Raw genomic sequence first — 16,448 nt, forward strand, 5'->3', positions numbered from 1 at the left:
TAGTTTTTTTAAGCGGCATGCATGCACAGGAATATACTTTGTAGTTTGAATTTTGAAAAAGAAAGGTTTATCTTTTTAAATATTAAAGGGAGTAGTTAAACTATCCAACCCCCTGCTTCACGCCAATTACTATTTCTTATCCCAATTAAGGTTAATTTCATAAATATTGATTGATAATCGATCATAGAGTAGTTGAAAATCAGAGTTGATTGATTGATTGGTTTACTTTAGGACTACTGGCAGACAAAACTGGAAGAGGAGCGAAGCTTCTACGAGGAACAGTTGAGGAAAAATGAGGATGAATTCAGCAAGCTTGAGATCCAGATGAATGAGTATGAAAACATGTATGATTGTAATAAGAAGGTGGAGGATGATAGACTTTCCACCATTGAGGTGAGTAACACTGATTGATATTGATATGAATGAAAATATTGAGAACTATACAAGTTGTAACGATGGATATAGGACACATGGATATTGTGACACAGAGCAATTTTCGTCATACTATAGTAATATAATATAGTCAACAAATAATTGCAAGGGAAGAGATTTCTTCAGGGATCTAAAGGGATAATACAATGGCCGATAAATTGATGTACATCCCCAATGATGACACACAAAAAATCCCTTTTGTAGATTACTATTAATGGTTTAAACGTTTGGACACTTAACTAAATGAAACAACCAATCAAAATTGTTTTAAGGTCCCCACAGTTGCTAAGCCAACGAGTAAGAAAACGTTATTATAAAACTTTGGGGACTAGTCTAGTAAACAGCCCAATGTCCCCTTCCTCCCTGGGTATCTTATATTATTGATCACGAACAGATTTAATGACAATATCTGGTTCCAGGAGAGCTGCAGTATGGAGGCCCAGATATCAGACTGGGAGGATGAAATTCAGCAGCTTAAACAACAGCTGGAAAGAGAACAGGAACAGAGCAAGCAGCTTAGAGAGCAGCTGCATAGTGATAGTCAGGTATAAAGATAGATAGATAGATACTTAGAGAGCAGCTGCATAGTGATAGTCAGGTATAAAGATAGATAGATAGATACTTAGAGAGCAGCTGCATAGTGATAGTCAGGTATTAAGATAATCACCCAATTCCCCCCCCCCCCCTCCTTTAAATCTATTTTAAAACAAATATCATGAAACAAATTATTTGGATACAACTAATGTAAAATTGGAAATAATCTTGTGATTTTTAATTTTACGATCCGCGGAAAGATGTTTATAATAACTATTCTAAACTTCAGGAAATGAAGGAGTTGCGTGAAGAATTGGAGGATTTAGAAAAGAAGAATATTTACATGGAGGAAATTCAACAACAGTGGAGTAAAAAATTGGCACAGGTAAAGAATAGTTATTAAATCCATCGTATTGTAGACAGCTTTCCAAGGATAGTAAAATGAAAATTTTTAAGATTAAAACCAGTTTTGTTAGCCCCAGATGATCGGTTAAAGCCATACTGGAAAATATTTGCACATCTATCTCATTTGAATGGTGGTTCAATAGTAAAATTCACATTGAGCAACACTATTTTTGGACAATCTTTAGTTTAATCATGCTTAGCTATTGTAACAATCAATTCTACAAAAAAAACGAAACCTTTAGAAGTCAGCTGGGGGTATATCTTGTTTTTTCATATAACTGAAGAGGGATTGGTAAGAAGGGGAGGAAAAGGGGAAGGGGGTTGTGGGGAAATTTACCTTTAGAATTGTTTGTCAGAATATCATTCCCTTTCCCTAAGTGTAATGCAGTCTCAAAAATGATATAACAAAACGTAGCGGCCTCTTCATCTACAGTTTTCATACAATCAGCTATTCATAAGCTTCTGCCAAAAATGGGTGTAAAATAACTATTAAACTTGTAGAATAATATCAGGAATCTTTAGTGATAAGACAATAGACGATAGAACGATTTTTAAAATAAAATACTTCTACTGGAGATTGAAATTATTAGTTAAAAATTTAGATATTGCCGGTATGAACCAACTAATCAATGAAAAAGCGCCTTAATCCAACGAATAGGAAAACGAGATTGTGATATTTCCAATGTCACTGATAGATTTGTACACCCATCCTATTATTTTCAGGTTGAGGAAAGCTGTCGGATCAAGGTGTCCAAGCTCCAGGAGGAAATTACCTGCAAAACTTCCAGCTTTGAGCATTCTAAACCTGGCTCCAGTGAATCTGAAAAGGTAGCAAAAGTTTTACTAAGACTCTCGCTTTGGAAATGCAGTGAAACGGGATCAAAAAATATGTTTCCAAAGAACGTAATTGTTAATGCTTTTATCTATTTATCTTTCTTGAAACTATGTATAGTGCCTATGAAAAACTACGTCATACTGGCCTACCATTGGTTAATTTAAGTGTATACTGGCCTGCCATTGGTAATTCAGTCTGTGTTGCCTTTGGCCCTTTGTATTGTATTACGTCATTTTTATAGGCACAATAAAGAGCTTCATCTTAATCAAATTGTAAATATAATATTTGTTAAGGAAAAGGCCATGTGGAGGCTCGATCTTGCCAACCCTGGGCATCAACCTCAGCTAGCGGTCAGCCTGTCCAATGCAGGCCCTCAGAGCCTGAATGAAATAGGCAGCCATAAATCGTCCACCATAACGTTTATACCTCATTCCCCGAGACAGGTATAAAATAAAACAGCCAGCTTTTATATAATTTTCTTTTTTAGTAGAGAAATTACTCTATATTTTACTTTTTATGTCCGTCCGCCCGTCAGTCAGTTACTCAGTCGTAACGCTATGGGAAAATTGGATTTTCTCAGCTGCTCTTCAAGATAGACGGCTGATTTTTAAAAGCGAAGCTTTTCTATAATTAGGGTCGGTCCGTCCGTACGTCCGTAACGGATAGCTTTTTTCATTAATTTGGGCATGTTAGAATTGTCCTATCGATTTAAAATTTTGCATGGTGAATTCTTTAATAGTTAGGTACGATTTAGAAAGCGTAGCAACTCTATAATCATCACCAAAATGTCCGTACGTCTATTTTAAACATGTTGATTTTTTAAATTTTTTTAACAACAAATTTTGATGTGCTCTAATCATCCGATTGATCTGATTTTTGGTATATTGATTCTTGGGACAACAAAGTATAATGTAATAAGCGAAGCAACTCTATAATCAAGTCCTAAAAATGTAAGTATGTCCATAATCATTATCCTGAATCAAGCAGTTTTTCAACAAATTTAATTGCAATTTTGCTTTGACTCTACATTTATATTATGATTATTCAGTTCTGACACTATACAAGTGTTAATATCCGTTTGTCCTACCGTTTAAGTGCTTCGCTTTTATGGATGTTGTCATCCTTGTTTTGTGAAGTTTCCCTATATCAATTAGCGTCCAGTGCTTAATTTGCTTTATTCGTTAGTCTGTCAGTCATGCTTTAAAATCCAATTATTATAAAGTATATTCTTAATTTAACAAATGCTCTTTAAATATCCCTGTCTGTATCCCATCCATGATTTTTTTGAACTTAGCTACTTATAAATGTTATGTTTTATTTTAGTAACTATGACTCTCATGAAACATGTCAAGTTTACATTCTATAAATGATTCTTTTGTTCTAGAAGTTTTCATTATACATTTTCAGGGTCCTAGTTCCTTGCCGTCTGACCTGGTGACCTCTGCCCAGCGAGAGGTGAAGCGCCTGCAGGAGCTGCGCAGGATCATCCAGGAGGAATGCGACGCCCTCCTGCTCAAGAAGGAACGTCTGAAAGAGGAGGTTTGCCAACTAGTTACGGATGGCATGATTTTGTATTCCAAGGATCAATCAGAAACGACGCCGATCAATGCTGTGATGGATGATACTTTTGACAGCATGTTATTGACTGAGGACATTACCCCTACCAAAAGCGCCACCAAAATGCATGATGATAAAATTGTTGGTGTTATAAATGGTGATGGTGAAAGTAAAATGATGTTAAGTTTTGATGAAACTTCATTTGATAAATTGGTCCACAGTGTCAGCAGCATTGAACAACGTCTGCTTGCCTTACACAAAAGCCCGCGAAATTCCAGTCAAGAATCAGCTGACAACCAAGATGCTAGAACATCTGTTAAATTTGATGAAGCCGGTTTATCAAACGGTCACGTGACACGCAAGGATGCCTGGACACAGCTTCCTAGCTGTTTGGCTGGTGTGGGTGCAGCCAAATCAGCTGTTGAGGGGGCGGAGCAGCACGCCAGCCTTGAGGAGGGGGAGGGTCACAGCCATCTTGATACTATCTCAGCACTACTCATGGCATATAAGGTGCCTTCATGGTTTACAGATGGTTTCCAAAGTTGTCTATGATATTGGTATCACAGTAAAAAGACATGATTCAGCTTTTTTGCTTAAAGTTCTGTGATTCTATAACCAGACCACTTAAGAAACCATCTTTGGTAGCACACTTTTCTGGTTAAAATATGACAAATATGACATATTGATTTTCTAAGCCCAAATTATGTCTCAAAACACTTTGCTTGATTCTGACCCTTAATTAATGGACTTTTTAGCAAGTTAATATGTCATATTAAAAAGAACGCCAAAATTAATGCGTTCAATTTTCAACAAAATGTTAAACCCATCTTTATACTATTTTATTTAAAATTATTCTCTTCTTTAAAAAGCATGAATTTTTGCATGAGCCAAAAATGGCCAATAAACTAATTATTTTTTTTATGTCTATTTTTTAAAAACTTTATTTTGATTTGCACTCGTAAAGTATAATCTTAAAAAGACTATACACGTAAATTCGATACTTTCCTTGAAAGTGACCTGCCAGCACATAAAATCCCAACCTCCAACCCCCTCTTGTTCTTGAAATAAATTGAAAATGTTGGGGGAGGAGTTTTCTTCTTTGTACCCAACACTTGCGGGAGGCCCTAAGTCCAATATAACCTAAACTGACCTAAATTAAAAGAAACAATTACACGAAAAACTACCTATTTCAATTTATTTAAAATAAGGGTGTGGTATTGTGTGCTCGACTAGACACTTTGAGGAAAACTGCTGTAAATTCGTCATACATATACATTTGTATGTGTAAATTAGGGAAAATTTTCAATATAAAAATGGCGTCATGCTGGCCTACCCTTGGTCAATTAAAATGTATGCTAACCTTCCATAGGTAATTTAGTCTGTATAGTGGCCTATCATTGGTCATTTGTATTGTATGACGTCATTTTTATAAGCACTATAAGAGCTTCTAAATTAGGTTGTGTACATGGATATAGAAAGGGAACGTAAACAGCTGGAGTTAGAACTGGAGGACAACCTGGAGGCCGTCAGAACAGGTATGATAGCCTTTTCAGATATTATTTTATGAATTTATTTTAACATTTTTAAGCATGTTTTAAGTAAAAAGAAATTAGTTAGGAATATCTTTTTCTAGTCAGACACAAAAAAAATTAAATTAATGATAGGATTTTATTTAAAATTCTTTAAAGTCTATACAATGACGTCCAAGCTTTTCATTTTAGGAGGGTGAAATAAGGGGTTTCAAAGGTTTGAGGAGGTGTAATATACTGTATTTTTAAAAATTTCTAGGAGGCCTTGGACGACTCTTTTATTTTTTTTACAGTATTGATATAATCTCTCTGTCCATTGGTATCTAAATGAAATCTTTCAAACCTTTCAAATAATCAGGATGTGAAGATCTGCAGGATGGGAGTGTATCATCCAGGGGAACAGATAGGACTGTCCAGGAAGCTGGCAGCACCTCCAGCAATGGTGGGTCAGATCAGGTGTACCTGTCTGTGTCTATACATGGAGAGAATGGAGTCTATACCTGTCTTAAACAAAGGTAGGGACATTGGATTTAATATTACTTAAATCTTACACCAGACTTTCATGTTCTCTAGAAAAATGAAGAGTAGCGGGCAAAAATAACGATCTCCCCAAATTAACGACAAGCTTTCCCCTGTCATAATATCCACGTGTTTTCTACATCCATTGATAGAATAGGAAGCTTTGTATACAAAGTTTTAACATGAAATCTTTTTTTTAAGTATAAAAAGTTTCTTTTATTAAATCTGAATTGGTTAATTTAGCAGGGTTCTAAAGGAATAAGACAATGGCCGATAAATTGATTTACATCCCCAATGATGATATGCAAAATAACTCATTCTGTAGATTACAATTGGTTTGGACACTCAACTTAATGGACCAACCAATCGAAATTCAATAAAGGTGCTAGCTTAAATAAGAAAACGTTATTATAAAACTTTGGAAACTAGAGTAATAAACAGCCCGATATCCCCTCCGAAAGGGAGGGATAGAACATTGGACTGTTAAGTATACTGGCATTGAAAGTTTTAACATGACATCTTATTCTTAAGTTTAAAAATATTTTCACAGAATCTTTTGATAGGTTATTTTAGGTTAGTTTAAGTTAGGTTTGGTGCTTGCCCCGCATGTTTAGGCAATTGGCCCGGCAGGGTTAGAGCCCCCCGCAGCTGCTAGAAATAGGAGAAAATATACTGTGAAAATACGATATAACAACCCTTAAGAAGCGTTGTCACGAAAGGGACTATACCCAAAGTTTTGCTTATGGCTTAAAAACAGTTCTAATTTAGTGGATATTAAGATTGAAAAATTTAAAGATCAAGATTCAATTGTTGTGTAATAAAGATTACATAATATTAAATAGATTTTAACAATAAGTTTATTTAAAGAATTTTTTACAATAGATTTCCATACAAAGACCTTATCTATCAAAATATCTTTTATAAAAATTTTAAGAATGACATGTAAAGTGATTTTACCTTTTTCTTTGACGATTATTTAGAAATTTTCATCTCAATTTTTCAAAATTATTCTCATGGAAATAGTAAAAGGCAAAATTTTTATATATAAGTAACGGGATTTCTGTGTGTCTTTACCGAAAGAACGCGATAACCACTGGACCGAAATGACTTTTCTTTACTATCAACTATATATATAAATGTCCTTGACTTAGAGTACCTCCACCCTCCCAAGAGAAATCTAGAAATAAATTTCTAATTTAAACCCCATTTTTTATGCTTTTTAAAAATTAAAATTTAAAGTGACCATTTTTTAGTGGCGACTTTTCTTTGGAGGATTTTGGTACCCTCCCCCAAAATAGTTATAAATCATCCCAGGACCTATGAGAAGTTGCGTTGAAAAGAAGAACCATATCGGTTCTGCACTTAGCGCTTCGGAACAAGACAGATACAGATCCTGTTATTTTCGTATAAGGATTAGAGTACAAAACTTTTTTTGTTTAAATTTATCTATCATTTTATCTCTGAAAATTTCACTCTCTTTTTGATCATTTTGACAGTTGGTCAGAGAAAACAAGGATGAAAAAACCATTAAAATAAAGTTCAAGTGTATTGTAAGAATTTTTTAAAAATCTATTTAAATAAAAGTTATAAGAAAAACAATATATAAATTTAAAACAAAAAGCAATGTAAGACCATGAGCATTGAGCATATAACAAAAAATACTACTTATTATTGAAAAATTAGTTGCTTCATCCCTAAGAGAAGGGCGGATGGTTGGAAAATAGCTTAAAACCCTTCTCAAGAAATTTTTAAGCTTCCATTAAAAGTACAACCTATTCCGATCCGCATTTTCGAGATCTATAGCTTCAGAAAAAATATATTTCTTATTTTATGGGACGATTTAACAATGCATTAGAGCTATCCGTTGATATAATATGACAATGTAACCAAATTAAAGAAAAGCTATGCTTTTCCAAGTGTTCGTGTTAGTCGTGTTCTGATTTTAGTAATTTTCATAAAATTACCTCCTCTAATCTGATGTAATCTGGAAGGGATAAATTTTCTAAATTTAGGGCAAAGCACAAAAGAAAAATTAATGACAGGCATTAGAAGGGTCCTATTGTGTACATTTTCTGTACATATAAGAATGGATTTATTTTTACTTGGATTACATCAGATTGTCATGTACTATAATAAAGTGAAATTTGTTCCTGGCTATATTTATGATCCCAAACATCCAACCCCTAACACTTAAACCCCTACCCTCATAACGAATTGACCTCTGTAATTAGATCCCAAAGGTCTCCTGGGACGAAGTTGCCAGTATTAAATACAATCACCTTGTCCTTAAACATAAAATTAAGCTAAACAACTTTGCCTGAACGCGTTCTTGTAATGCAATTAAGAAATATGACGTTCTAAATTAGCTACAGGTTGAAAAGCTTTACAATATGGCTTCGAAACCGATTAATATCCTCTGGATTAGAACCGGTTCTCAGCCATACTGAAAAATCATGTATAGCATCGTATTACAGACAATATTCCAAGAATATTTAAATTAAAATCATAAAAATAAAAAAAAATGTTTTGTTAGCCTTAGTCTACGGCCTCTCTGGGCATAGAAAACTTAATCTAATATGTTTTCATTTTACTATCCGCGGAAATTTGTCTATAATACGATGCGAAAAATAACTATTCTAGAATGCGCCTAATAGCAGAACTCCATTATACCTTTTTATAATAAATGTGAATATATATTATATAACGATTTACTTGGTAATATTTTAACTGTATATTGGTTACGCATGCCTTGCTTGGGAGTTTAGCTTTACTATGATAGCAATCTATTTTAGTAGAATAACTACTCTAAAAAAGCTTGCTACTTGATGCAAAAGGATAGTATAGTTTGTCTGTATGTGTATAATTTAACACTTATAATGTTCAAATATCATTAAAATATTTATTTAATTTTTAGAATTGAAGATCAACAATCAAGGTGTAATCAGCTACAGCATGCTCTAACCAGACAAAAGTCAGAAACTAGCAGAGTTCTTTCAAGTAAGTTTGGTTTTTAAAAGAAAATCTGCTTCATAAACAATCTAATGACTCCTAATTGTAGGGGCGAGAGATTTTAAAGAAAATAGCATAAAACCATAAAACTAAGAACTATGTAAACTAGTTCTTAAATTGAAAACTTAATCGATTTAGTGGTTTGTGAGAGCTTGATGGACAACTAAAAAACCTTACTACTCTATACAATAGGTTTTAACATTTTTCTATAGGAGTCATGAAGAGTTTTTAAAATGTTAATAATGTTTATAATAACGTTTATAATAATGTTTATAATAACGTTTTCTTATTCGTTGGCTTAACAATATTGGGGAATTTATCAAATTTTGATTGGTTGATTCATTAAGTTGAGTGTCCAAACGTTTCAACAATTAATTGTAACCTACTTAGGGAGTAATTTTGCGTATCATCATTGGGAATGTACTTCAATTTTCGGCCATTATCTTATCCCTTAAGACCCCGGATTCCAAACTGTCTTCTCCAGGTATGAAGGAACAGCACCGTGAAGAGGTGGAACAGCTGGAGGGACTGGTGGCCTCTGCACAACAGCTTATATATTACAGTTTTATTATTCCAGGTATGAAGGAACAGCACCGTGAAGAGGTGGAACAGCTGGAGGTACTGGTGGCCTCTGCACAACAGCTTCTATAATATATTTTTATTATTCCAGGTATGAAGGAACAGCACCGTGAAGAGGTGGAACAGCTGGAGGGACTGGTGGCCTCAGCACAACAGCTTCTAACAAATCAGACTCAAAAATATTCACAGCAAATGGAGAGATTATCGCTTGCAGACAGGTAAAGAACCAACTGAAAGTGGATCATAAAAAAACTGTTCGAGAAAAGTTTATTTTATTCTTTTTAGATTATACATAGGATGGATATACTAACCAGTAGGATATAAAAACACTTTATATAATAATATAGGAAGTAGAAGCCCAAGGGGGGGGGGGTTAAAGGGGTGATAAATCTCAACCCCACCAAATAAAAAAGCTTGGAAGTCCTTGGGGAGGAGGGTAATTTTTGTGGTTTAATAACCGGTTCGTGGGAATGTACCAGCGTTTCTTTTCTGTCTATTTTACAGAAAAAAATTAGTAATAGTTATTTCTTGCATTGTATTATAAACAGCTTTCCGCGGAAATAGAATGTACAATTATAAGATTAAAACCAGTTTTTTAGCCCCGTGGTGCCGAAAGCACGGGCCAAAAAAACTGGTTTTAATCTTATGACTGTACATTTTTATATTCGTAGAAAACTGTTTATAATACGATGCTAGACATAGCTTTTTGGTTCCTATCCACCGGATTCGAATGAATACGAGAAACCATAATTTTCAAAATAAAATAACCAAGAAATCAAACAAACATTATAAGGCAAAAACGTAGCTACAAATAGATCATGGTTTTTACATTTTTTGTATACTGCAACAATTTTTTTTAGGGTAATTATGGAGTTGTTATCAGAAAATGAAACTCTCAACACTGCTTTGTTTTCACTTCAGGTTTGTTTTGTTTCTTGACAAGTTTATTACAGAATTATGGGTTGCGACTCAGTGGAAAAAGTTGTAGGGGTGGTGGGATTAATTTGTTTTCAGAGGTTTTTTCTCTCCTTAAACAAACACCCTAAAAGCTATATATTTTTAAAAGCGAAGCTTTTCTATAATTAGGATCGGTCCGTCCGTCCGTATGTCCGTCCATCACGGATAGCTTTTTTCGTTCATTTAGGCATGTTATAATTGTCCTATCGATTTCAAATTTTGCATGGTGATTCCTCTAGTAGTTAGGTACGATGTAGAAAGCGTAGCAACTCTATAATCATTACCAAAATGTCCGTACGTCCATTTTAAACATGTTAATTTTTTTTACTTTTTTAACAACAAATTTTTATGTGATCTAATCATCCGATTGATCTGATTTTTGGTATAGTGATTCCTTGGACAACAAAGTATAATGTTTTAAGCGAAGCAACTCTATAATCAAGTCCTAAAAATGTAAGTATGTCCATAAACATTATTCTGTATAAAGCAGTTTTTCAACAAATTTACTTACAATTTTGCTTCGACTCTTATACATTTATATTCTGATTATTCAGTTCTGACACTATATAGGTGTTAATGTCCGTTTGTCCAACCGTTTCAGTGCTTCGCTTTTATGGATGTTGTCATCCTTGTTAAATAAACAAACATCTTACTTTTTACGTTAGGATTATAAACTTACTTTTACAAAAACAATTAGAAAGTTAGTTATCATATCTTTCGATTTTAAACATTAAATTTGATTTTAAAAAGTCGGATCATGGAAAGAAAACAAAGAATCAGGCTTCGTCGTATTTTCACAATAACTTTTAATAGGTTAGGTTAGGTAAATGTTAAAGTTAAATTGGCCACACATGGTTAGAGTCCTCCACAGGGGCTAAATATAGGAGAATTGTACTGTAAAAATACGACGTAACCCGCCACTTCGTTTTCTTTCCATGACCCGAAATGTCTTTCAGGGTCAGATTCGTGGTGGGCGGTCAGCAGCAGTAGGTACTCGCGTCCACCGGGGCCAGGGGGGCCAGGGACAGGCAGACAACAGCCTTGCCTACAACCAGGGACAAGGGGGGGAGTATAGTCAAGACTCCAGTCTAGATCATGACAGCTATCATAGTCATAACCAACCTCACAGTTCAGAAAATAGCCATTTTGTGTATCAAGTTGAGGAAATATGATCTTTAAAACAATTTTTGAGGATTTTTTAATTAATTTTTCCCCTTAATTTAATGAATTTATTGCAATTAGATAGAACAAGGGATAAGGCACATCAGAAAAAATTTGTTGTCTCCATCTTTTCAAATTTAAAAGTCCCTAAGTTTATGTTAAAAATATGTTTGTTAATAACCATTAATCTGATCTCTATACCTCTATAAATATAAATTAACACTTTAATGTAAATACCTACACATGCAGTAAATCATTTACAATTGAAAAAGTATAATTCTTTTTCTCTAAGTCTTTGCCATATCACAAAAAGATTGTCACTTTATTATTGTTAAAAAAAACTTATATAGATTTATAACAAATTTAATATCAACTATGAGAAATGTTATATTTTATTAATAATATGCCATATAATAATTGTTAAATGATACAGTGAAAAAGTGTCATATTTTTGAGAAATTAAATGTTACATTTTATGATACTTTACTACCAAAATGTTTAATCTTATATAATAATGTTAAAATATGATAGATTTTACATAATTTTACCATGTGTAATTTAACCGAATGTAGTTTTTCATAACTTATTTTTGACTTTGTTAGAATTAAAGAGTGGGAATAGTTATTTATCGCATCGTATTATAGACAGCTTTTCGCATTATAAATTTAGAATTTCAAGATTATTATGTTAGCCCCGAGGGGCCGGATGCCAGGTCTAACAAAACTGGTATTAATTGTATGATGTTTCTTTTAATATTCGTTGAAAATTGTCTGTAATACGATGATATAGATGATTTTTCAGTATGGCTAAGAACCGGGATGCTGTACGTATTGGTGCAAAAAATGGGGACTAATTTCAAATTGTTTTGGCGTGTGACGGCATACCCCATCTCTTTTCTAGGGGGTTTCTTTCCTCCTTCCTTTTTCTTACCCCTCACTTGTGACGTAAATAAACAGCCCCGTCAAATCAATTTAAAAATTGTCCCCATTTTTTGCACCAATACGTACAGCATCAAGAACCGGTTCTAATCAGCGGACATAAATCGGTTTCGAATCCACACCGGAAAACTTGTTGCTTATACCTTTTTTCATGAAATAATGTTGTTGACAATATGACAATACTAGATAGTTAAATAATGTGCCCATCCAAAATCGTGATTTTTATCAGGGATCTAAAGGGATAAGACAATGGCCGAAAAATAGATGTACATCCCCAATGACAATACACAAAATTACTCTTTTTGTAGATTACAATAAGTGGTTGAAACGTTTGGACACTCAACTTAATGAACAAATCAAATGTTATTAAAAGTTTTTGAGGAAATATTTTTGTGATTGGTTGCCTTTTTAAGCTTGGGTACATTTACAAACTATTGGGTACCTGTCACCAGTAAATATTGGGTACCTGTCACCAGGAAATAGATTCTTAATATATAATAACAACGGTTATGTCATATCAACAACATGGAGCATGGATAAGGGATAAGTCACGTGCATTAGCAGATAACATTTACCAGTATGGCTTCGATACCGGTTCTTAGTCATATTGAAAAATCATGCATAGCATCGTCTAAAAGACAATTTTCAGCTAAACTAAAAATAAAAATCATAAATCAGCCCGGGTCTTTGTCCGCTTGGGGTTAAAAAAACTGGTTGTAATATTATAATAGTTTTTATTTTAATATCCGCAGAAAGCTGTCTGTAATACAATGCGATAAATAACTAATCTAGAAATCATTAATATGATTTTTAATGAATAAAATAATCTTCATATTTGAAATATATTGTTATTTCTGATTTCCGTAAAAAAAAGGGAGGCAGAAAAGTTTTTGTCAAGATTGATTAATAAACTCCATGGTAATTTGATAAATATAAAAATAAAGCCGTCCTTTAATTGTCAAAATATTTTATTACAAAACATTTTATCATATTTTTAAGAAATTAAATGTTTTTAATTGATTATAACGTTTCCTACAACCGTGAAAATTATAAAAATAAACATGTAAAACGTGATCTTAGGTTTGTTAACTATTGACGTATAGGCTGATAAACAAAATAATATTCAAATTTTTAATTAAATTCATTCATAAAAATTGAATAGTATTTCCAGTATGGCTTTGTATAGCATCGTATTACAGATAATTATCCACGAATATTGAAATAAAAACATACAATTGATACCTACCAGTTGAAACATTTGAACACTAATATTTCATTTATTATCTGCAGAAAGCTGTTTATAATACGATGCGATGAATAACTATTTTATAAATCAAGAAATTTTGGAATGAATTTTGTTAAAATGTTTTTATGATATCAATAAAAAAGTGGAATGTTTAAAAAAAGAATTAGGCATATCTATCAACTATAAGGTTAACTACTGCGGCAATTTTAAGAGATGGATAGAAAGCTTAATTACAACCAATAGATATACCTATAATTGATAAAACTTACTACTTTCTTTAAATTTGTTATTGTTTTCCATTGATCTAGTCCTAACCAAATTATTAATGTCAGAAAATATTAATTTTGTCCGTATAACAAAATGTATATTAGTTGATAAAAATTATTTTTCTGTATATGAAATGTTTAATGTTTATGTATCTAACTTTAATAAATATTTTTTTATTAAATCATGTTTTTAGATAATCTAATGTCAATCTTAGTTTTATTTTATGAGTATTTTAAGAGTTTGTCCTCTACCAATGGATTTAAAACATACGTGGATGTTATGATAGGAGAAAAATTGACGTCAATTTAGGTTGGTAACATGGACATCATCCATTGGTCAGTTCGTTCATCAAGTAGGGGGCGTGGATATTTGGTCAAGGGGTTGGATAGTAAGGGTCGCTATTTTAGCCAGTTACAAGTTTCACAAGTGTACGATCCAAGTAATATCAAATTCATTTCAATACCATATTTATAATTATGTTATTCATCTATAATAAAACGAAGTACGATGTCTGTCTGTCCGTCTGCAGCATAAAATCTAAATAACCGCTTCCCCGGTTAGGTAGTGCTTCGCATAAGATATAATATTCCTTCTGTGGGAGGGGGATATAATATCAAGAACAATATCATTATCAGGGAGTGCAGAAAGTATAATAATGGATTCATGAAGCTAATTATTTTAAGTTACTCATAAGGTTTTTGAGAATTAATTTTATTAATTTCAAGAAGAGGTAGGGGACAATGGGATGTTTATTACACTAGTCCCCAAAGTTTTATCGTTGGCTTAATAAATATAAGGACTTTAATTGAATTTGATTGGTCAACCATTAAGTTTGACGTCAAACGTTTCAACTACTAATTGTAATAGACATAAGGAGTTATTTTTTCCCTGAATAATTTTCTGTTTTTTCCTGTCCCTGTAACCCTGAGAACCACCCATCAGGGATCTGAAGGGATAAGACAATGGCCGATAAATTTATGTACATCAACAATGATGATACACAAAACTACCCAATCTGGTGATTACAATTTGTGGTTGAAACATTTGAACATTCAATTTAACAAACAAAGCTATCAAAATTCCGTAAAAGTACCCAAAGTTGTTATTCCAACGTTATCATAAAACTTTGAGGACTAGTGTAATAAACATCCCTGTAACCCTGAGAACTACCCACTCAAATGTCTTATTTCTTAAGTGTCTCATCATCTAATCTTTTCTTTTTCAGTAGCGTATCTACTCTATACTACATTATTATTATAGGACGTACTATACATATTCTTATTGATAATGTTCTGTTGATGATAGGCATAACATGCATCCGATTTTGTACAGTGTATAGTTATTTTGTTCACATATTTTCAATAATTAGTAAAAGTTGATGTACAAAAAATGGAAAATGTCAACAACAAAAAATAACATTTTTAAAACCATATAATAATACATCTTTCAGCAGCAGTATTTTTTTTCTTTTACTTTTTAAACTTTTTTAAACATCTGATTAAATAAAAGAGATCATAACTGATGTATATCCGACTTGTCGACATAATAATTTCTACTAAAAAGTATAGTTGTAGTTGAAGGGAGGAGACGCATTTTTTCGGCCAATGCAAGACTCCTAACTCCCTACTTTAATGTTAAGTAACAGCAGGTTCTATAATTTCTTTTTTAATGATTTTATGTATGACACAGGCCTAAAGTTTCTTGCTAAATATTAACATTGTTTAATTGTTATGTAAATTTTCATCCTAGTTAGAAACATATTTTGTAACGAATAAGTCGACCCAAAAATGAAAATACATAACATAAAAACCTAAACATTTGTTAGTATATAGCGCAGCTATTCTATAACTAAGTTAGCTCAATACTACGGTTAGCATTAACTTTTTTCATTGTTAATGGATGAAAAAGCAATGAAATAAAGAAGAGCCATATCAGTTGAGTCGTTAGCTAGATATCTTGTTGCTGACACTTTTTATAGGGATACAAATAATGGATATGATTTTTCTCGTTGATATTATGACTCATCCTATGATAAAAAGCATCACATTTTTTTGTCTTAAAAAAGCCTAATTGCCTTAGGGTTGTTTTGTGCTATTTTCCTGGCATAGAGGCTAGGGCGAAGCAACTAGCATAAAAGCATTTTTAGAATTGAAAAAAAACAAGAATAATAAATTTCATATTTATTACATCTAGGAGAAAAAAAGATTGTATTGTATAACATAGAATTTTAAATGCTTTTAAAATATCGTTCATAACTTTAATATAAACAGAGAATATTAATCTATCGCGTCGTATTGTAGACAGCGTTCCGCGGATATTTATATGAAAAATTTTAAGATTAAAACTTTTTAATTTTAATTTTATGAAAAATTGTTTGTAATACTCAAGATTTTTCAGTATGGAAGAGAACTGGTTCTAATCCAGTGGGAATCAATCAGTTTCGAAGCAATAATGGAAAATTATTTCTACAAAAAAAAACC

The 16,448-nt window shown here is 32.6% G+C and overlaps 1 protein-coding gene across 2 annotated transcripts in view; it reads left to right on the top strand.

Annotated features, from left to right (window-relative positions):
* The window catches only part of LOC145331728 (uncharacterized), a 133,133-nt gene extending 118,984 nt beyond the window's left edge, over nucleotides 1-14,149 (top strand). Inside the window, exons 28-39 of one of the 2 annotated variants that reach the window (XM_080176547.1) lie at nucleotides 232-393; nucleotides 852-977; nucleotides 1,256-1,351; nucleotides 2,095-2,199; nucleotides 2,500-2,649; nucleotides 3,614-4,273; nucleotides 5,220-5,298; nucleotides 5,651-5,807; nucleotides 8,726-8,808; nucleotides 9,491-9,617; nucleotides 10,260-10,320; nucleotides 11,313-14,149. In XM_080176547.1, coding sequence (XP_080032673.1) covers nucleotides 232-393; nucleotides 852-977; nucleotides 1,256-1,351; nucleotides 2,095-2,199; nucleotides 2,500-2,649; nucleotides 3,614-4,273; nucleotides 5,220-5,298; nucleotides 5,651-5,807; nucleotides 8,726-8,808; nucleotides 9,491-9,617; nucleotides 10,260-10,320; nucleotides 11,313-11,528 — 2,022 coding nt within the window. In that variant the 3' untranslated portion in view covers nucleotides 11,529-14,149. The remainder of the gene's footprint in view (nucleotides 1-231; nucleotides 394-851; nucleotides 978-1,255; nucleotides 1,352-2,094; nucleotides 2,200-2,499; nucleotides 2,650-3,613; nucleotides 4,274-5,219; nucleotides 5,299-5,650; nucleotides 5,808-8,725; nucleotides 8,809-9,490; nucleotides 9,618-10,259; nucleotides 10,321-11,312) is intronic. The other variant, XM_080176548.1, reaches the window with a different exon arrangement.
* Nucleotides 14,150-16,448: the final 2,299 nt, after the last annotated feature.

The sequence above is a fragment of the Acartia tonsa genome, chromosome 11 (assembly GCF_053477335.1).
Source record: "Acartia tonsa isolate MP-2025a chromosome 11, ASM5347733v1, whole genome shotgun sequence".
In the NCBI taxonomy this organism is placed as follows: domain Eukaryota; kingdom Metazoa; phylum Arthropoda; class Copepoda; order Calanoida; family Acartiidae; genus Acartia; species Acartia tonsa.